General features: G+C 35.2%; 1 protein-coding gene and 1 long non-coding RNA gene across 2 annotated transcripts; both read right to left on the reverse strand.

The window, feature by feature from the left end:
• Positions 1-5: 5 nt before the first annotated feature.
• LOC148875991 (protein DMP6-like) lies at positions 6-1,762 on the reverse strand. The gene has a single exon (XM_088979485.1). It carries the CDS (start codon positions 761-763, stop codon positions 92-94), a length of 672 nt encoding a protein of 223 aa, XP_088835611.1. The 5' UTR covers positions 764-1,762; the 3' UTR covers positions 6-91.
• Positions 1,763-13,891: 12,129 nt separating this feature from the next.
• Positions 13,892-15,153, reverse strand: LOC148875992 (uncharacterized). The gene is made up of 2 exons (XR_016104146.1): positions 14,963-15,153; positions 13,892-14,142 (listed from the first exon to the last, which is right to left on the reverse strand). It is a non-coding gene; the product is annotated as an uncharacterized LOC148875992 (long non-coding RNA).
• Positions 15,154-23,365: the final 8,212 nt, after the last annotated feature.

The raw sequence follows: 23,365 nt of genomic DNA on the forward strand, positions 1-23,365 counted from the left end.
GGAAATTTGTAAAAACGTGACTCGTGAATGTCCCATTCAATTATGGAAATCCGTATGAATGAACCAATTGAGAAGAATGAGAAGAAGATGCTTAATGGGGAGAGAGAGGGAATCCAATTCCATGACGGGTGGTAGGAAATACCACAAACAACATACTGCAAATGGCACCAATCCCAACAGGCAGTTTTGTGAGAAGCTCCTTCATCTCCTTTGAGGGTGCTGGGTAGAAGCAGTTAACCACATTCTGATCAAAAAGGGCAACTGCTGCAAACACCAGAATTGACATGAAGGCGTGAATGAAATCAATGAACTTGATCCTGTATCTTGCAGCCATTTCTGACGAAACAGTGCAAGACCCATCAATGACCCATAGCCCTCTGAAGGTTGCTATTCCATATCGGACTTTCCCACGCCCATCCCTGATGCTATCCGTGAAGGACAACAAGAAGCAGGAGAGGCCACACAGGGCCAGAAAGCATGCTGTCATGGAACGGCTGATGGTGTCACACTGGCCATGATTTGTGAATATGGGTGCTAGCAGCTGGAAAGCGAGCACGGTCCCTGTAGGTAGAAGATTTGCTAAATGGGCCGTGCTCTTGAACGTCAGGCTGAGGGCCTTCTGTATCACAGTTTCTTGTTCCATCTGTGGAATTTCCCTATTCTGTTCTGTATCTGTAACATCTGCTACCTGAGTGTCTTCAAGGAGGGGACGGCATTGTTCATGGAGATGCTGAGATTCTGCATTCTCTACCTTAATCTCCATGATTCAATTCCCCTGCTGTGAACCTTGGCTCTTTTGATGTTTCTTGATCGACGTTGCTGTGCTAATTATATATAACCTTGTTGGGTTGCAAGGGATGAAGGCTTATTACAAGTAATGAAAGAAGAGGTTGTTTGGGTGGAGAAGACGAGAGGAAACGACCATAAGCTATGTCTTGCAAGAAACAGAAATAAAAACGAGAGCTGAACTTATGGGGATACAACCTTCTTCGCTAGGAAAGGCTAAAGCCTTATAGGGTGGCTTCGCTTCTTTAGTGAAACTGTTTAGATAGAGGGCAAGGTTTTATAAGAGGTGGAGATATTAATTAGAGGCATGGTTTTAAAAAAACTGTTTGTCGTTAATGTAATGCAATTAACCAATGATTCCAGCTGGCTGGAGTTTGCTTGGAATTGCTGAGACGCAACGGATCATGGGGAATTCACAAGGTGTTCGTTTGGTTGGGTTTTGTTTGTACATTCTACATTTAGAAAGAAGAAAGTGAGAGAACTCATTCGTTGCTTTGTTTATACTCCATGATTGATAAATGTTTGTAACTTCCTTTGCTGTTATCAACCACAAGCAATTCTGATACGAATACGATTGGAAATTTGGTTGGAATTGGATGGAAGTGGTCGTGGGGCTTGCTGAGGCGAGGGCGGAAATGGTACCTGATTATCAACAAGAAATCTGGATTACCCGGACCAGTTAGTACGGTTGGGTGCAAAGTTTTTTGGGAGAATGACCGATCAGCTCAGGGTCAGAATTTGTAGGCTCAAAGTACTGTCGGGGTAGGTGCGGGCGTTGGTGCATAGAGTGTGAGTTGTGAATCTTTTGAATGTTTATAGATCTGCAGTGGAAATCAGAGATCTGCATTGTCCGTACTTCTCTGAAGTTTTTTTTTTTTTTTTTTTTTTTTTTGTTTCAGTTCCATTCCATACGTTTTAAGAATTGGTGAGCTCTGGGCATGAGAACCTGACATGAATTTATTAAAATCTTTAGGAAGGAAAAGAGCAAATCTACATTTCTATTTTTCTATGCAATAAAATTTTATTCAGGCCCCATTGGCTTTTCCGTAAATTACTTACCTGGGTAAATGCAGTTACCTGGGTAAGTTTTTCCCGGAAAACACTTACCTGAATAAGTGCATTTACCCATGTTCTTTTATTTCTCATGTAAATAAGGCAATGATTATTTTAGTCATAAAAATCTATTATTAAAAAGGGCATATTTGTCCCATTCAAGTATTGACAACTTTCCCTTAGGTGGGAAAATTATTTACCCACCTAGGAGATGGGTGTCATTTACCCGGGTAAGTGATATCTAAGAAAATAAACTTTCCTTGATCCCCACATAAATCTAAAAAAAGAACATAAGATTGTTGATCAATGAAAACCAAAATCCCATTGACCAACTTTCTCCCCTCTAATGCCTCCTCAATAGTATTTTATCATTTTTGAACGTACCAATTGGTTCTAATCATTTAGTGGGCCTGGTGTTACATAGATACGTTTACTACGTTCATTCATGCGTGTGTCTTAGTCTCGAGGCAATTTCCATCTGAATGCATGAAGATTAGAAATTCTCATTTCCAAAGCTTAATCAACAAGCTCGCGACTAGTAGAGTTCACTTCTGCTACGGCTTAGGCTAAAACCATGAATCACAGCTTTTGATGTATTGTTGTAGTCCTATCTTAACGTCACTTCATCTATTTCAAGGTGAACAACAATAATACATTGAGGGTGGACTAAAAACCATGTCGTAGCAAAAGTGGTTTGGGTAAAGTAGTAAAGGAGTCTCCAATCACCCGTTCTAGAGTCTAGACACATCACAGTTTTATGTTGCCTCTTCTCAACACATGGGAATGCATTTTTTTTTCATAGGTTTACGACATATGCACAAAACTGCCATGTGCCTAACAATTAGATCTAGACTCATACACTTGGAAGTGGGATTTATCATCATCACACTCAAACGAAACAAAGGCTTTCTTCTTCTTCTTCTTTATTATTATTATTATTATTATTATTATTATTATTTGTTGCTCAAGGTAGAGGATGATGGGCCTGGGGTTCGAAGTCCATGGGCCGGCACGACCCAGCCTGTAGCACAGTACGACCCACAGGCTCGTAGCAGTTTGCACTCAGCCTGTTTGAGAATTAGTTGTTGGGGGGTTCCTAACGGCTAGTTTCAACATTTTTTTTTTTACAGAAATATCCTCCAATAGCTATAAATAACTATATATGGGGGGTATTTATGTATTTTGGTTATGGGGGGGGGGGGAGAAAAATGACACAAATGCCTCCTAACAGCTATATAACAGCTAGTTTAGGAGGGCATTTTGGATAAAGTGATAAATAACTTTATAATAACCAAAATACCCCTCCTAACAACTAAAAAACGGTTAATTTTTAGGGTATTTTGGGCAATTGAATTATTTTCAATTCCTATAAATAGCCATATCCTCCACCATTCTCATCACACAAATTCAACAATTCTCTTAATCTATTCTCTTATACTGTCATACATTCTCTAAAGTTTGAACTCTGATTGGTTGATTCTCCAATTCTCAACTTTATTGAAGTTTCAACAAGAAGACTTGCTCAATCAGCTCAAGTATCTTAAGTTAATTAGCAATTTGGGAGGCTTGGACTCTTGGAGTTGAAAGGATTCAACTATTAAAATCAAGTTGAGATTTCGAACCGATAATTTGGGTAAGTCCAATTAAATTAATTTTTATTTTTTAGAATTAAAAAAATGGTCGGTTCCTTTCGAAACCAATTCCTCAACATGTCCTATATTGACGATATTCAGTCGCATCATGTTTGTGTTAGTGCCGATATGGATGCTATTGATATTGATGGAACTTCCACCCCTAGTACTAATACTAGGGCTGCATTTGTTTGCAATGCAAACGCAAATATGTACACTACATATTTTACCCATTTTCGGTTCATGAATGCAAACACAATTCACATTTTAAACCGTTTTTGTACACTATATATTTACCCATTTTTTGGTTCATGAATGCAAACACAGTTCACATTTTAAACCGTTTTTGCACACTACATATTTACCCTTTTTTCGGTTCATGGATGCAAACACAGTTCACATTTTAAACCGTTTTTGCATTCATCCTGTTTGTTTGAAATCAGTGCAAAGGTGTGGGCCCATCATTAAATGCTCTAACTATCTTATGCTCCAATGCCTCAACTTTGGTCAAAAAGTTAATTATCAAATGAACACAAAATTTTATCCAAAAAATAGATACAGTAATTTAGAGTACAAAAGTGTCAGAAAATGCATTTTTTCTTTGATAATCATTACTTTTTTACATTTCAAACAAATGCTTGCAAATGCAAACCGAGGTGCATAAATACCCTGGTTCGGTGTTTGTATCGCAAACAAACAGAGCCTAGGGGAAACAAAAAGAGGGCCTTTAAGTTGATTAGCCCGATTTGGAAAATATTTAAAGTAGAGAAGGTTAAGGGAAAGGGAAAAATAGTTGTTTGCTAAAAAAGTAAGAAAGACTTTAGCTATTGTAGCAAGGGTGGCACTGACCATTTGGGCAGACATTTGCTCACCCATGAGAAAGAAGAAGAAGAAGAAGGGAGAGAAACAACACAAACACAAATTCAACAGGCAGGCGGGGGGCAAGGGGTTGGTACATTTAAATATTCTCAAAAAAAATGAGGCAAGAATTAGCAAAATACATTTTACATGTTGTACAACCATTTTTGTTAGCTGAAGATATTAAACTTGAAAAATGGTTACGTAATTCTATAAATCTAAAATATAAAATAAGTGTTATAATTTACCTTATTAATTAGTGGCGATTAGTGTTTGTTTTGCAAAATATAGAAACAATCTACAATTTAAAAGTATTGTTTAAATAGTGGAAAATAAATTTAAAAAATATTGGGAGAACATTTGTCATCTTTATTGTTTAGCTACAATATTAGATCTTATGATTAGGAAAGATGGTTTAGATATTTTACTTGAAACATATTGTGAAAATATGAATGTTGAAATTAGAAATAAAAAAGAATAAATTAATAGTTTATTATTTGAAATGTTCAGTTTATATGAATATGAAGTAATAAAAAATAATTCTACAAGTTGTATAGCCGCATCTTCTACTTCTAAACTTGAGCGTAGTGGTAGAAGAGAAATTTTTTTTTATTTAATAAGTAGAATGCATAAATCCGCAACTTCAACAACATGTTCATTTACTAAATTTAGTTTTTATTTATAAGCAATTTTTTCTACTTTAGGTGAGAGAACAAATAATTTTGATATTTTAGCCTGGTGGAGTGAATATTCAAAAAATTATCCAATTCTCATCGCTATATCACGTGATCTACTAACCCACCCCTCCAGTGTCTACAATTCCATTGGTGTCTTGTTTTAATGTAGGTAATAAAGTGTTAGACGACAAGAGAAGCTGCATGAATGATGAAAGTATAGAAATGTGCATCTGCTTTAAAGATTGGTTGGATGCTAAAGACAGAGTACAAAACAAAGGAGGGCATGACACTAAACCCGACATTTCACCTGAAGTAGATGATGAAAGCCATGATTCATGAACAATAGTAGTATAACATTTTTTTCAAATTATTGTAAATATTGTTTTAATTTTATTTAATTTATTTACTATTTTTTAACAATGCAATTTTCTATTTTCAATTTGCAACTATATTGTATATTTTATATTATATTAATTTATCCCATTTTCCAGTTTTCATATTTCATTCATCCAAGTATTTAACTATTGTAAGCTTTGTAATTTGTACCATTCAAATTTAAATAAAATAAAATTCTTATTTTTCTTCTAATTTGTTATTCCATTCTTATTTGGTTAAGTATTTTTTTCATTTATTTGTTAGATTTCTCATTTCTTATTTTTTCAAATAGTTCCCAAAGCCTAAAGGAAAGCTGAATATTTTAGTTTTACACTTTGACTTAGCAAAGAAATAAAAAAAAATTAGAATTTTCAAAAAAAAAAAAGGTAAAAAACCATTATAGCATGGTTCGGCCCACGCCCAAGGCTTGGCCTATGGCCCAACCCGACATGGCCTGCAGTCTGGCCCAGCCCAGGTCCGCACAGGCTTGGGGTGTGGGCCATGTTGGGCCAAGTTATCCTTGGTGATTGCAGCACGACCTGTTTTACACATCTAGCTTCAGGCATGTAAGGGTGTCCATGGACTAGTTTTGAATTGGACCTCGTCCAAACCAAAATCCATTTGAATGGATTGAACAGACCAACAAGAAATATTGAATTGGACCAATCCAGACTTAATGGTCCGAAGTATTTATTGGATTGGGTTGGATTGAGCCAATATTTTGGTCCATTGATAGGAACTAAGAATATAGGTGTCAAAGGACCAGGTTTGGGTTAGAATTTATCTAAATTAAAATAAATCTGAACAGATTGGACAGTCCAATGTTGAATTGGACCAGTCCAAAATGATTCAAAATATTCATTGGATTGGATTGGACCTGATCCATTAGTAATGGACTCACACTGGACTGGATCAGATTGGATCAAATCCAATCCAGTTGACACCCCTACAGGCAGGATTTGATCCCAAGTCTCCATTTCAAGACCTTGCCTACCAGCCAATTGGTATCTTGCAATTTTTACAATTATTTTGAATTCCACTTTTTACAAAATAAATGATCAATTTCTTTAATTGAAAAAACTTTTCAAAATAATGAACAAATAGGCTTTCTTTTTTTGACAAAAAAATGCCCCTGCATGAAACAAGCTTTTAAAAGAGAGGATCCTTCCTCTTTTTAATCTCAAAAGTCATGACTGATTTATCTATTTATTTCTTTCCATCCCTTTCTCCCGCAACTGAGTTCAAGGGAGAGGAATAAGGGAAGAAAATTTTCCTCCAAATCGTTTTGAAGATCGGTTTTTGGGTCAAATGGTCCAATCATCTGGATTGAATGGATGGCCCATTTTAATTTAAAAAATAATAATAAATTAAAATAAAATGATAAAAAACCATTGTCCAAATCAATGATTCGATTGCTCAAGTCAACAGAAATCAATGATTTTTAGCCCATGAGTGATTTTATGGTGAAACAGAACCAATTGCCTGGCTGGTTCTCAAATCAACTGGTCCAATCGTCCGGCCAATCCAATTTTTCCAATTTTGAAAACCATGCTTTGAATCTAAAGCTTTATTTTATTTTAATTAGACTCAGTTTGAAAAGAATAAAAATACAAATATATACAAAATACAAGGTTTTACAGTTTATATATTTGTATTTATACTCTTTTTAAACCGAGGATAAGTTTTTGGTACTTTGGTATTAGTTATTGAGCTTGTGTCAGACTCTGACTATTATGTAGTTTGTGTTCTTCCTCCAACTGATGCATTGCCTAAATCCTTTTCTTTGTCGTTTCCAAACCCTTTGTATTCACCTCTTTAGCTAATAGCAAGTCAATGTATTGAAATCACTGCTAGCACAATTGGGCAAACACCATCGAGGAATTGGGGGCCTTTAATCCCAGTGTATTCACCTCCTATCTTCTCTTCCTTTCCATAAAATCCTTCAGGGAGCCCCTTCGATGCGAGAGGCATATTAACCATGACCCACTGGGATTTCAATGAACGTAGGCTGTGTTCCTCACAGAGTGCACCTTACACCGATTTCACAGTCCTATGTCCTATCCCACCGTCTATTGAGAACATCTACATATGATATTTTACCGTTCCAATTAATTCTGGAGAGAAGTTTTCTGAGAGCACCTTGCCCCTCTCCTCGTCCTAGCTATATGCTTCTTTTTGATTTATTGATTCCCCAAATCGTCAGTGAGTTACAAATCCATCATTGTTTTTCGCTATAAGAAGCTGCAGACCCAACGCGTATTATAGAAGACTCTCAGGTTTGAAAGTGTGAAGACAGAAAGAAGTGAATCAATCATTAAAATTTGTTTTTCCTAGCACAGGGGGCCAATTAAAAAAATTTTGGGGATTTTTGTTTTGCCCACTAAACCAAACATTATTTTGCAAACATCATCGAAGTTGTCAGTTGACTCGGTTCATAAAATTTCATCAATTATCTTGCAAAAGTCCTTTGCGATTATAGGTCCCCAACTGGAGAAATAGAGAAAAAATATCTCCTGGTAGAATTATCATCGGGAGACGTTTTTAATACATGGCGGGGATGTACTGTGGGACGTTGTGAGGAGTTGATTTGGTTTCAAAAAACTTTCGTTTTTACATTTTTTTGATAAAACAAACTTCCATTTGAAGAGGCAAAGCCAAACAACAAACAACAATCCGAGCAAAAACACACCTGAGCTAAACAAACAGAACAATGGAAACAAGAGAAAAACCATGGTTTTTAAAACCGACCTAGTGAGTGAATCGGTAAGGGGTCCGGTTACCGGTTTGAACTGTTCCACCGTTCAACCTAAACGGTCAGCCTGTTCTGACAAAAGAAAATTAAAAATTTGAAAAATGGTCAAAACGGTTAATCGGCCGGTTCAATGGCTTACTGACCAAAATCAACGGTTTTGGGAAAAAATAGAATCGATCATGTGACTGATTCTTAGTTTTTCCGGTCCGATTTTAAAAACCATGAGAAAAACTAAGGCTGCATTTAGCATTTCTTATTTTAAAGATTTATCTCCTTTTTATAGTTGAAAACTCAATGTTTATAAAACCATTTTAACCACAAAAAGAGATAAGTCCTTAAAATAAGGAATGCCAGACTGACTTAGGTAAATTTAATCAATTTATTAGACTTTGACACGTGGCATCCATTAGAGGTATTTTCACCGGTTGACAATTACCCAAAGGGCAAAGGAGTAATTCCCATCCTCAATGGTTGTGGAGAATTTAATGCAAATGCACGATATTGGTGCATTTACTCCTAGGTCGGTGATAAAGGGGTCGTGGTTGGCACTAACTCCCCCTATGTGACTACAATCTACGGGATGCTTATTCATCCTTCATTATTCCTTTCTTAGGCGATTAGAACTAAAGGTATACATGCATATTTGATCTATCACTTACTCTCTTATGATGACCTTAACTTACTCTGATCCTTTGATTAGGTCGACCGTTGGAGCCATCACCCTTAGGAACATTCTTGGGACTTTTGACGTCTTTTTGCTCTTAGCAAGTGGGACCTACAACCCTCGGCTCTGAATTTGATAGCAACATAGCCTAAGACTATAAAGCAGTCAAATCCAATAAGATACAAGACCCTAGCTAGGGATGCAAATGAGTTGGATTAGATTTGAATCAGGATACATTCGAATCCGATCCGATCCGATCTCATAAGTATTGATCCGAATTCAAATCCGATCAAGATGTTGGATATCAAAATATGATCTGATTTAATTTTATTAAAAAAATATAACAATTTAAATAAAAAAACACAAAAAAATACAAATAGTTTTTCAACATTCAGCATTGCTGCTAACTGAATGCAGTCCTACACAAGAAAACCAGACTTCGTATATGTTTGGCATCAATGCTGCAGATGCAGCGTGTGGGTTGGAAGGACTGCTTTATGAGACAATGCTTTTTTTTTTTTTTTTTTTTTTTTTTTTTTATGTTTGGAAACGTTGTTAGGATGTTTTCTGGAGCAATAGCAATGCTTTCTGTTTGGTACCAATGCTCTAGGAAATGTTTTCGGTACCGGTACCTATCATCTAGTGCTGCGTCATGGTCCCTGTTAGTAGCAATGGGCTACAGCTCCAGGAAATGTCAAATTCGGCGTTGCTCCAAACCATGCCTTATTGATTTCTAAGGCGTGGCTTGGGGCACCGTTTTTTTATGAAAAAACGATTCCAAACAAACAGGTGTTTCCTGGAGCATCGTTTTCATTTGAAAGCTTGCAAATAATAATAATAATAATAATAATAATAATAATAATAATATAAAACAAATATATGCCTTACTTTAAATGCACATTATAAAGTTAAATCCAAATATTATTAATACCACATATGGTTAATACATGCGGAGATGCTGTTGCACTAGTAAAATATAAAAAAAATATTAATTTATTAATTTTTTAGTTGAAATCTAATTAATCAAACTCGAATATAGGTGTGTTTTAGTTGAATGGCATGGTTTTAAAAAATGACCCGGAAATGGAACCTTTCCGGCCACCAGTTTCTGGGTCGATGGTTCGATTGTCTGGTTTGAACAAACGGCCCATTCTGACAATAAAAATTAAAAAATATAATTAAAATATATATTTTTAATTATATATTTCTGGGTCGATTTTTTGACCGCCCGAGTTAACGTATCATTGACTAATTCAGTGGTTTTTGGCCAAGGATCAAGTTTGGGATAAAATAGAACTGGTGTCTAGACGATTCCCGGACTAAACGGTCTGATCATCCGAATCAATGGCGGTTCAAAAAGCATGTTTAACGGCCCTCAGACGTGTTGAAGCGTTAAAAGTGAGTCTGATCTGCTCCTCACAGCCACACACATTCCCTACTTGTTGATGTTTTCACTTTTCAATATATGATCATCGGATGTGGCTGTGAATAGCGTTCTGTGAGGAGTAAATGAGCGAACCACAGTTTGTTAGAAGTTGGGATATAAATCAAAATGAGCCTACCCAACTTCTCTTCGCAAACTCAGAAAATGTTAAGACAGTTTGAAAAAACATAGGAGCAAGTTGAGAAGTGGATTTCATTTCCTACGTTCCAAAAGCGAGAAAGCTAAAGTGTTATTGGCTGACTCATTTAAAACCTTAACACACAGTAGCCAGACGGTTTAGAAATCAAACAATTCTCAAGGAAGTTATGCAAAAAAAAATTGATAATAGGAATATATTGTAAATCCCATTATCTCAACAGTCTTATAAACCAACCTGATTCAGGCAGAGTGACTCATGCAACTTTCATCTCCGGACCTTTCCAATGCTAGACTCTCCAAATCCCATAGATCAGATTATGGGTCTCTGGGCTGATGTGGTGGGCTCGTCTATCCAAGTTCCACACCTTATCTAGACTAGCTGAAAATAGAAAACCCCAACGGAAACGGTCACTCATTCTGTGGCAGACTGAATGGAAATGCACGACAATGTCTTGTCGCAATCCAGGCATGTGCCAGTTTGTTAGGGAAAAAATTTTGGGCCCGAGGCCCATGAATACGCCAGAACTAAGTAATGTTTTACACTGTTTCATCATTTTCCAAGCCCAACTATGAATGTGAGCCCATATATAGTTCCCGAGCGTGAGGTGGGCCGACAGGCCATGTTTCATGTCTCAAGCCCAGGGCCAGGATTAAATGAAACATGAACGCCAACGGTATACAAATGCTCAGCAGAGCAGTTAGGTTGGAAAGTGGGCCGGGGCCTCTTGCAATTGGGCTGTCAAATGTCAATCTGTCATCATCATTGATATTCGTATAAGGTGGGAAGTCGGAAGGACCATGGAATTGATGCTCTGCTCAAGGCCCTGAACAAATTACCAATTAAACAAGAGTGGCAGCTAATACATGTTGTTTTGGTCAATGAAAACAGCTACACCTCCACATCAACTAAAGCGAAGGTCGGTCATTGTCATCTTTTTAATGCAAATATGGAATAGAATAGATCCTTCTTCACATACTATACTAGTGTCTTTTTGACTTGGAGAGTTGGAGTTGTATGGTATACCTACAGAGTACAGACTCTTCTCTTCTCTCCACCACACAAAAATGATGGTTTCTCTCTCTCTCTCTCTCTCTCTCTCTTTTAATTATGATGTTTTCATTTTGGTTGGTTAAGCTGGGCTATCTATCTAGGTTCGACCCAACCTTAATCAGAAAACAAGGAAGAACCACGGGAAACAGAAGCAAGAATCGTGCAACAGTTTTTTAGCAAATTAATCGGTACGAGGTACTGCTGTCTTGATTTGGATCGAGTTGCAGTAGCACTGTTTCAACTTAATTTCATGTTTGTCCGGTACCACTCTAGTCCTGACTCACTCCTGAGTCCTGATTCAACACACAACTCAAGCGTTTACCTTTACGTGTACTGGCCAAGCCTGACGTTCTCTACTCCTGAGCCCCACTGTATCAATCAGAAAAGTTGATAAGAAATAACACCACCACCGGTAGATGTTCCTTTTTTTGCAGCAAATTGTAAGTTTTATGGCAGTTTCAACTTTCAAATCAATCTTCTAAAAGGTTGAATGCACAAAACTGCTGCTACACAGAAGGTGAAGGCCCCATCTTGTGAATCATTCGTGCAACACATGTGATACCTCCTTTTCCCTCTCTCTCTCTCTCTCTCTCCACTGTCATGTGATATCTCCTTGATTTATCACTTATCTTTCTATGGGGAGATAGATGAATGGTTCGTTTATGGTAAATTTTATTCAGAATTTGATTTTGGTAACTAAGTGGTGTTTGGGACGAATGCCCATTTATCATAAATTGTTGCCACATCAACATTCAATAATTGCTGATTATTTTGATGCTCGATTGGCCTATTTTTGATAAGAGAAATGAGAAAATTTGTCAAAAAACAATTATTAAAATTTGAATAAGCAAATTCGATGATTCCTCGAAATAGTAGTTAGACTGATATTATTTTTGGATGATGTAGCATCTGACATGGATAGGAAAGATGGTTCCACCAAATAGTAGTTAGACTGATCGAAACATCAAATAGTATTCTGCTCTCTACAGTGTTCATTGTTCGTGCATGCAAACTAAAGACATAATATATTCATGTGAAACAGACAACTTCCTTGAAAACTGAAATTGGAATCTTTTATATATGTAAGAAAGAAAATCTCATTTACTTGTTTATTTGTTGGGTAGTTCATGAATGAGGATTGAATGTGGAAACCAATGTGATGAGAATCATAGAAATGAGTTAAGTAGAATATTCGTTGTTGTAGATTCTATCACATTCGCCTTATTTATACCCAAAGATGAAACTTCAAAGCAACAAAGAATGAAGTATTTCTAATCCATCGAAACAATGATTAAAGAAAGAAGATAATTTATGGGTCAAAACTCAGAAAGGTTATAAAATTGGGTTCATTCATCAACTTGAATAATTGTCTATCAATTAGGTCTGGTGGGGCATGGGCCATAGGGACCACCAAATTCCTTTCTTTGTACCATCATATTATCAACTACCACCCGTGTGGGGGGGTATCATACAAAATGAAAGTAAATAAATATAATTAAGGATTGGGGCCAAACTAGAGAGTATGGAGTGTATAATTGGGAGTAGAAAGGTCTAACCACCAAAAACAAATAGATGAACCTACTTATACAAACGACGCTTAAGATCCACTTGACTTTTCTTGTATGTACATTTCCATTGTCTACCGGGAGCCTCTTTGGCCCTTTCTTTATCATACTAGTGACTAGTGAGAGGCTAATAAAGGCCGGCCCAAGTTGACTATCAGAGCAGAGAGCAAACAAAATGTGACCCAGCAACCGTCTTATGCCATTTGTCATTTGTCACGCTGTGAAATTGACCAACTAATACATTTAAATATTTAAAAAGAGAGAAGTTGAACGATTGTCGTTGTAGTATAGTGGTGAGTATTCCCGCCTGTCACGCGAGTGATCCGGGTTCGGCCCCCGGCAACGGCGATTTCAATTTTACACTACACGGAGTGTCTCGATGTAGCGTGACTCGTTAGCTTGCGTTTTCTCTCATCCTTGTTTTGTAGTTTGTCGTCTGGATTTTGATCAGAAACTTTCTACATTATATTATGTTGTGAAGGTGACGTGGCAAATTTATCATCTACAGAATTTGACAAGAGCACGAGTCTTTTGGTAGGATCTGCGAGGCCTATTATGATTTCTGAAAATAAAAATAAAATAAAAAAGCCCCATTACGGTCTCATTATTTTTTTGATAAATTCGAAGGGGTTACACAAGTCGGAAGTAGCACGTGTTCAAGCACCAGAAAAATAAATAAACTTTATCTCTAGGTAATTCATTAGGTTGTGCTGTAAATGAAGTGTAAATCTCCGTTTAAGATAAATTTGTACTCTGGCTCACTTTTATCTGTGTTTGATAACACTATATTTTTGCATCCATAAATAACATACCAATGCGTATTTACATTGATAAAAGATATAAAAATACATCAATAAAAAAGAAATAAATTTGTATTCAACTGGATTTTTGATAAAAAAAAAAAAGTATATGTCTTATTGGAATTCGTGTTTACATCCATTACAACTAAAAATCTGTTTAGTAAGAAGATAAATTTGTCAATGCAAAATTAACCAAACTTTAGAATTTATATGTACATTCTATATATTTGCATGGTTTCCAAACTCAACCTTGATAGAAAACATACGATGAATAAACCAATCAGCAGTCTGGTTTGAATGGTGACACTCCTCGATGATATTCTTAGTCTCCAAGGTGGGGATAACATCCTGCACAAACAATTGATGATAAGATTTGAATCACCTTCAATTACAATTGGCAAACCGACGCAAAACAGGACGTAATCTTCAAATTCTCACTAAATAGAAATCGAATTCTAATGGGCATGAATTCTAGTGGTAAAACAGGAGAAATTAACATCGGCCTACTTCAAATTCTTGCTAAATAGAAACCGAAGTCTAACAGGCTAGGATTCTAGTGGTAAAACAGGAAAAATTAAGATAAATTAAATCAGCTTTGACTGTTTTGTATGGGTGACATCTTCATTCTTATAAATGGCTTTAGGATAATGTACAGCTGTTATGAAACATGGTTACCATAGGAAATCCAAATTGATCCTGATTGGCTAAATATTATTCCATTTGGACACATAGGAATCCTGTAAGTGAGGCTTAGCCTAACCTTAGGTAAGAACTTAGAACCTAGGAAACGCCTAATTTTGAAAAGGCTGGGTTGAGGAATTGAGATTTCCGTAAGAGACCTCTACCTTATTTGTTAGATTAAAACATATTTAATATCATTTGGATTGTGTTTATTGTTTATTCATGAAAAGTTTTGAGGTTGATCAATAGAAATCCATGACTAATATGAGGTTGTTGTCATATCACTTAAAAGAGAGTTACTTCAACTGAGAAAGAAAAGGAATACATGCGGGGACTGATCATTCCTTATTTTATTATCAATAATTTCTATTCATCAATCCAAAACTTTTCTAGTTTTATAACATAACAATCCATATTAATCAATCCCAAACATTGGAAACGCCAATAATATCAAACAAAACCTTAAATTATGAATACATGCACATACATCTTGGATACTGGTAATTGCAGAACCACCCTGATTCCGAGTTTCTTACTACATGGGCACACGAGCTTAAAGACGTCCATCACCATCACTGAGCTGCAAATTTGATGGTGCTTTGCATGGTTTTGAATTTTGAGGTTGTTATAGTCTTCTTCAGCGCAAGTGGTGTTTACAGTTTAGTGTAAAAACTAAAAACTTGATTGACAAAATCAATGTTAATTGTGGTTTTTAACATGGATTTCAAAACCTGATTGCACCAGACGGTCGGACTGGAAAAACTTAGAATCGGTCACGCATTTTTCCTCAAAATCGGATTTTTGTCAAAAAATGTTGATTTGGTAAGCAAATCGTTGACCCGGGCAGTTGAACTGTTCAACGGTTTAACTATTTATTTTTATTTTTTGTCATAATGGGCCAACCGTTCTGTTCAATTGTTTGGACCATTCGACCCGGGAATCGGACCCCTGGCCGGTTCATTATTCAGGTCAATTTTAAAAACCTTGGTTTTTAACACGTTGTGCTTTTATTTTTTATGGTAATATTGAATTTAACGTATGACAAGTTATTTCTGTTTAATTTATCCGAGTAAATGCAATTATCCAGGTAAGTGTTTCTCAGTAAAGACTAAAAACTTATCCGAGTAAGTGCATTTACCCATGTTCTTTATTTTCTATATAAATAAGGTAATGACCATTTTAGCTGTAAAAATCTAATATTAAAAGGGGCATTTTTGTCCCATTCAAATGTTATCAACTTCCCCCTATATGGGAAAGTTATTTACCCACCTAGGAGATGGGTATCACTTACCCAGATAAGTGATACCTAAGAAAATAAATTTTCTATGGTTCCTAGACAAATCTGAAAAAAGAACATAGGTTTCTTGGTCAATGAGAATCAAAATCTCATTGGTCAACTTTCCCTCCTCTCAAAATCCAGAAAAAGAATGCCCCCTTAGGTAAATGAAGGGGTAAAAGTTGGTCAACAGAAACATGTTGACAAGCAATCCCGTGATTGTTTTTTTTTTTGCTAACCATGGGTTTTAAATGCTTCTTTTAATAACGATATTTTATAGATAAAAATAGTTAACTATTTAACTTGAAAAACACTTTTGCTCAAAAGAACATCAGTTACAAGTAAATGATTTACCAAGGTGATGTTTGGCATCAATCTCATTTTCGGAGAAAATGGTGCCACATAGGCACCACATCAGAAAAAAAGCGTGCTTCAAAAAATGGCCTCTTATTTGGAACCGTTTTTTCCAGAAAAAAAGAGTGTTGCTCTATACCACACCTTGGAAATCAGGAAAGTGTGGGATGAAGACACGTCTAATTCAATGTTTTTTCAGAAAACAGCCTATTGCTACCAATGGTGCGATGATGTGGCATCATCTTGGACGTTAGATAATATAGACCAATGCTGGAAACGATTCTACAGCACTGGTACCAAACAAAACCAGTAAACAGCCTATATGGTATCATCGATGCCAAACAAATAAAGAAGCCGTTTTCTAAGAAAAGGATGCAACAAACCTTCACACGTATAGCATTGTTTTCTCAGAAAACATATCTGAAGCAACAACATCGATGCCAAACACCTACCAAAAAGTTGAGGCTTACAGTGTTGTGAAAATGGCAAATGAAAAAATTATAATTCCAAAATTGGTATTCATGTTCTATGACGCTCCCTTTGAGAAGAGTGCAAAGAGTACTTGCCAATTCTGGTGCATATATGCAACTCTGGTTCAGTTGTACATGCATTTGATAAAAATGCATTTGTGTATTGCAATTGATAGAAAACAAAGGTTAATAATAAGAATAAATGGATGCAAATTTTTGCATTTAAATTGGTTAATGTTAAAAAAGGATGAATTCCAATATCGGGATTTATATTTATGACTATCACAACTGTCTTTAAAAAAAAAAATGATTATCACAACTAAAAATCATTTGTCAAAGAATACAAAAATTATCACTATAAAACTGAAACAACTTTGCATTTTTATAAACTAGACAGACATGTATCCAAAGAAAAGATGAGACACAAAATATCAATGCTTTAAAAATCGATCTGGAATTGGAACCATTCTGGCCACTGGTTTTTAAGTTGATGGTTTGACCATTCAGTTCGAATGAATTAATGGTTCATTCTGACAAAAAAATTAAAATTAAAATAAAAACAGTCAAATTTGTTGAATGGGTTAACGATTCCACCGTTCAGGTCAACAAATTGTTGATCAATTCAATGGTTTTTGTTCAAGGACTGGATTTGAGGTAAAATAGAACCAATTGCCTAAACGATTCTCGAGCTAAACAGTCCAACTATCGGGGTCAACAGCGATTCAAAATGTTGACATGGGGAGATATTCCCAATGCAAGGTTGGGAAAGGCTATTAGAATGGTGTGGGCACAGATTTGCCCCGATGGAAGCTGATCTCTTTCCCTTTGAATGCAGAATGTTGATGTGACAGTTGTTTTTGTTTTCAATAATCAAAATCACACTGATGGGCTTACTTTGTGTTTCATGCAACCTCTTATAACCTCCTATTAACCTCCGTGTTTTCAAATAAAAAGAGTCAATGAATGAATCAACGGTTCGACTATCCGGGTTAATAAATCATTGACTAATTTAATGGTTTTTGTTTAAAGACCAAATTTAAAGTAAAATGGAACCAATTACCTAAAAACAGTCCAACTGTCCGGATGAACGGCATTTCAAAATATTGACGTGGGAAGATATTCCCAAGGTTGGAAAAAGCTATTAGAATGGTGATGGCACAGATTTGCCCCGATGAAGCCGATCTCTTTCCCTTTGAATGCAGAATGTTGACGTGGCAGTTGTTACAAGCTTGTAGAATCGATAAAGCCATGAATCCCCGGAAGAACATGTAACTTACCTTTGTTTCCACTATTGATAATTCTATTAATACCACGTGCAAAGCATATTCCTTTTTCTGCTTGCTAACAATGGATTAAATGGTATATCCCAACCAACATGCCTATGTGTGTATGTGCATGATTAACATGTTTAAATAAGATATAAAGCAAAAGAGAAAGAAAAACACAAAATAAATAATAAAAAAAAAAGAAGAAGAAAGAATGCTTTTTCTTTTTTCTTTTAAGATATAACCCAACCAACATGCACACTTCAGCAACCACATTGCACAGAAACATCCACACACGCCTAATCATGAATACTGAATACTAACTGAAGAGCTTATCTATTTTCTACTTTTTGAAATAAATAATCATGAAATGTAATAGACAGTTGAGTGATAGTTCTTAAAGATATTTCCATAAAAATTCTCAATAACTTTCCCTCACTTTTCTATTCCTCTATTATATTGTACCAAGCCAAACATAGCCTCAAGAGAATTTATAGGGAATATGTTATCCACTTTTCCTCTATTCAGATGCTGCTACAGGTTAACCAGCCACTCAAAGTAATGGCAAGGAGATGTTACTAGAATCAATTCATCTTTTAGAAGCATATTGGTTAGATCAGGTACACAAAAATATGCATGCATTCCTTTAAATTTATCTATATCCATATTTATATTACTATTAAAAGTGTGAATGAGGTCTAGATTCTGATTTTTTTTTACTAAAATATCTCTATTATTGAATTTGGTTCATTTTTATTATAATTATAAGGGAAAAAAATGTAATTTGAATTATCACTTATATTAAACTAATTATATTCTCTCTTGTTAAATCCTATATTTCAGGTATTAACTCTCATCCCCTCTCGTTAAATCCTTTATATAATGCATACTAAATACATGAGTTTTGTGGACTTTTCCTTGATTAAAACACCCATATTTTTGAATTTGGTCATTTTCCAACTACGAAGACAGAAAATGTAATTTAAATTATATCACTTTTCACTTTATTCAATTCCCTCTCATTAAAGTGTTAACTCCCATTCTCCTTCCTTAGATCCTTTATTTCAAGTATTTTTTTTCTATCAAAAAAATTTAGTAATTAAATATATACACAATAATTTTAATAATACATGACTTATGTGTTTAAACCTAACATTAAAACTAAACTATCCTTCTATTTATGCGGAAGGTGCATAATTCAACTATTTAGGTCAAATGAATCAACCAATGATCTCACGGTTAAATAATAGGGTTTAAAATAAATAATTAAAAAATTAGGCACATTTCTAAAATTATATATTATCATATGTTGAAATAAATAAAACATATCACTTGGTATTTTGAAATATAAATAACAAATTCTAATGTATTTGCATTTTACTGTAGAATTTGAAGAAAGAAGCAACCTGTAAGGGGCTGTTTGGTGCAGTTGACATTTCTAGTATAAACACTACCACATCAGCATTGCATGGGTGTTTTCACTTTAGCTCAATGGTCAAACTTTATTTGATTGGTAGGAGTACAAGTTGGGTGGATTGAGCCGGGTTTATGTTCAATTCAAGCCCAACCCTAAGAATTGGACATAAGGCCCAAAAGTTTGGTGAAACCCAAACTATCCAACTTGGGCCTAGCCACATTTGATGCACTCGGGGTGCGCTTGAGTTGATCAATCATCCTACATTAAAATTCAACATAAAAGTATCTATCTATCTATATGTGTGAGTGAGTGAGAGTGTGTGTGTGTATATATATATATATATATATATATATATATATAGATAGATAGATAGATAGATAGATTGATTGATATATAATACATTTATATATAGAAATAATGGTTTATAAAAAAATGCATTTATGCAAGTACATAGGTAGGTTGGGCTTGGGTTAGGATAAGGTAAGGTTAAGCTCAGACTAGGTTTAGGTTATCTAAGGACTTGACCTAGGCCAAACTAGGGGTGTCAATTGGACTGGATTTGGTCTAATCTGATCCAGTCCAGTGTGACTCCATTACAAATGGAACGGGTCCAATCCAATCCAATGAATATTTTGGATGGTTTTAGACTGGTCCAATTCAATACCTAGACTGTCCAATCTGTTTAAATTTGTTTTAATTTATACTGGTTTCAACCCAAATCTGGTCCATTGACACCCATATTCTTATCTTATATTAATGGACCGAATTTTAGCTTATTCCAATGCAATCCAATATAACTTTATTACGCATGAACCGGGTCCAATCCAATCTAATAAATATTTTGGACCAAATTGGTCCAATCCAATATGTCTTGTTGGTCCATCCAATCTGTCAAAATTGATTTTGGCTTGGATGGGGTCCAATCCAAAACTAGTCCATTGACACCCCTATCAGGCCCAACCCAAAATATTAAAATCCCAAACTTTTGGGCCTAGGCCAAGCCCGTGTAAAATTGCGGGCTAGGTTGGGCCTGCCCAAGTTGCACCCATATTGATTGGAGACTTTTTGACTTAAAATAGCCTTATAACACTTTACACAAAAATCTCTATTAGGGATAATTTAACAAATTCTCAACACCTTTACTCATCTTTACCAAAAAAAAGGGAAATTGTCAAAAACTCACCATGAGTTTTCAGCATTTCTCTTAAACTCGCCATAACTTTTCAAAATGTCTAAAACTCATTATGTTAGTAAGTTTTTATTATCCAAAACTCACCTTCCATTAGTGCATCGTTAATGTTTCTTAACGGAGGTGTCCATGTCAGCATAAATAAAAAATTTTTATGACCAAATCACCCTTAAATGGCGAGTTAGAGGAAAAGGGTCTATTTCATTTTTCAATTTTCTTTTCCTTTTTTTACATTTTTAGTGTTTTGTTATAATTTCTAATAATTTTTATAATTTCTGCTTTTTAAAATTTTTCTATTTTCTATCATCTATAAAATTTCCTGTACTTTTTGTTATTTATTTGAAATTTCTATGTTTTTCTATAATTTGGTGTTTTTTCTACAATTTTTATTTTCTGATTTTGTTTTTCAATTTCTATAGTTTCTATAATTTGAAAATAATTTTTTATTTTGTGTGCAATTTCTATAATTTTTTATATTTTTTGTAGTTTCTGTGTTTTAATGTATTTTATATTTAAAATATTTTTTGAACATTTTCCTTTTTTTTCATGTCTAAATATTAAAATATATGTATATATTTTGTATTTTTCTGTGAAGGTTAAAATGGTAATATATTAACAGCCATTAGTCTCTTTAATGTCAAGTTAATGACATGTGAGTTTTAGACATTTTAAAAAGCTGTGGTGAGTTCAATAGAAATGTTGAAAACTCATGGTGAGTCTTTGACAATTTCTCAAAAAACAAACACCTTTGGCAGTGCTTGGAAACAATGCAAATGGAGTGTAAATATGCACTCTAGTTCACTTTTGCCTGCATTTGGCAACATTACATTTTTGCATTAACAAATGACAGACAAATGCATATTTACATTGATAATAAGATGTAAAAGTACATTAACAAAAAAGAAATAAATTTGCATCCAACAGGGCTTTTGATTAAAAAAAAACTTTATTGGAATTTGTATTTGCATCCATTATAGCTAAAAATCTGTTTGGTGAGAAGGTAAATTTGTCAATGCAAAACTAACCCAATTTTACAATTTATAGAACCATTTTACACTTTACTATTTGCATCATTTCCAAATGCAGTCTTTATTGATGGAATGACGGCAGTGGTGTGGTTCTAACATGATGTTTTTGTTTCCAATATAAATGATATTTCAACTCAAAACGTTACAAGTTGAAACACCAATGGTACAGAATGTAACCTAAATTTGGGAGGATGAGATAGTCATGTTGGGGTCTTTTTATTTTTATTTTTTTGTAAAGACCATAATTGAAGTTAATTTTTATGGCATGCCTACCCCTAGGAGTGGAAACAAATCGAGTTTTTCACGAATTATTTGAACTTGACTCAATTTAAACCGAGTTTTGAACCGAGCTCAAGCCAAATGAAACTTGATTCATTAGGCTCATAATCCTAATTGAGCGTAATACATACATACATACATATATACATACATACATACGTACATAAATATTATATATATATATATATAGTAAATTTAGTTTGTAAACAACTTCAAGCCAAGCCGAGCCGAATTTAAGTTCAAGTCTCTAGCTTGAATCAAACTCCAACTTAACACTGTTTTGACAAGACGAGATTGAATAACCAAGTTTACCCTACCTGCCCCTATAAAAAAAATAGGGAAAATCACGAGGAGGTACTCTATATGTACTTTCCAAAATCAACACTCAACTCCAAGTACATTATTGATGTTGCAATTGGTGGTAAATTAACTAAATTGTCCATTTGTGGATTGCACAGCTAAAGAGGTTAAAATTGTAAAATGATAGAAATGCATATGGTTAAGTGTAGAATTGTAGATTGTTGTATTGCTTCAATGAGATCAGCTATCCAACACCATTCCGACAGGCTTTATATCTCCGTAGCTATGTACTTTATATTTCGGCCATAAAAAGACTGTTCGACGGGCCTTCAACTAACTGAAGCCGAGTTCTGTTACAATGGCTTTTTTCATTCAATTTTGAGAAAGAAAATGGAAAAAAAATATAATTAAGATTTCAGAGACTCTATAACGAAGAGAACAAAATAATAAGAGAAAATATGCAAAGAATAATTTAATATTTTTAAATATTTCAAGGTGCATATGACATCACATGTTCCAAATAACTGAAGAATACTGTTGGAGACTTATTGGACCTTTATAGATTATGTTTGGTTTGACGGAAAAAGTAGATAAGGAAGAGAAAGGTAAGAAATCCTATACAATTACCTTTCACTTATTTTCCTTACCTTTTCCTTAAAATCAAACACAATCTAAATGTCACTACCCCAAAGTATATATTTCACATATGTATCGATAGATTTGACGATTATATAGATTTTTATTGAGATTGATGGTGTACGATCTGGATACTCCTAGCTAGAAGATGACCTGGACCCTAGTCGTGTGGTAATCTGGACCAAGTTGCAAAAAAAAGGACCAAAGAACCCGGGGTGGCTAACCCGGTGAGGCAGATCCGATGCCTAAATTAGTACTGTATTGTGGATGCGAGCTGAATACTTGAGTGCTAGAGTGCTGGTGAGCAAATAATCGTGCGTACCTGGACCCTGGAGGAATTGATGCCCTTATATAGCTGAGCTATCATGGATTTCCCGAAACGGTTCTGGGATCTATGGCTTGAGTGGATGAGATTCATTTCCGCTTTACTCAGGGAGTAACGTACAAGTCAATAAAATTTATCGTCGCCGCCCAATCTAGGTAGGGAGAGGATAAGGCCTGCCATTATGCGGGGAGATCCCGTGATGTTCAGAGTCTGCTGAGAAGCTTCTAGAATCGATTACGTGTCACTTCGGTTCCTAGGCCCCGAACTTGATTAGGCATTGGGGTGACTGTATGCGGAAGTGGTGTTATGCCGAAGTGGCATAATGCCAAGGTGACCTTATGCCGACGTGGC

This window comes from Nelumbo lutea, chromosome 1 (assembly GCF_056320005.1).
Source record: "Nelumbo lutea isolate HS-2025 chromosome 1, American lotus-T2T, whole genome shotgun sequence".
Lineage (NCBI taxonomy): Eukaryota > Viridiplantae > Streptophyta > Magnoliopsida > Proteales > Nelumbonaceae > Nelumbo > Nelumbo lutea.

Bases quoted from the DNA above. Each gene is read 5' to 3' on its own strand.
- LOC148875991 (XM_088979485.1), bottom strand. From the start codon at position 763: ATGGAGATTAAGGTAGAGAATGCAGAATCTCAGCATCTCCATGAACAA.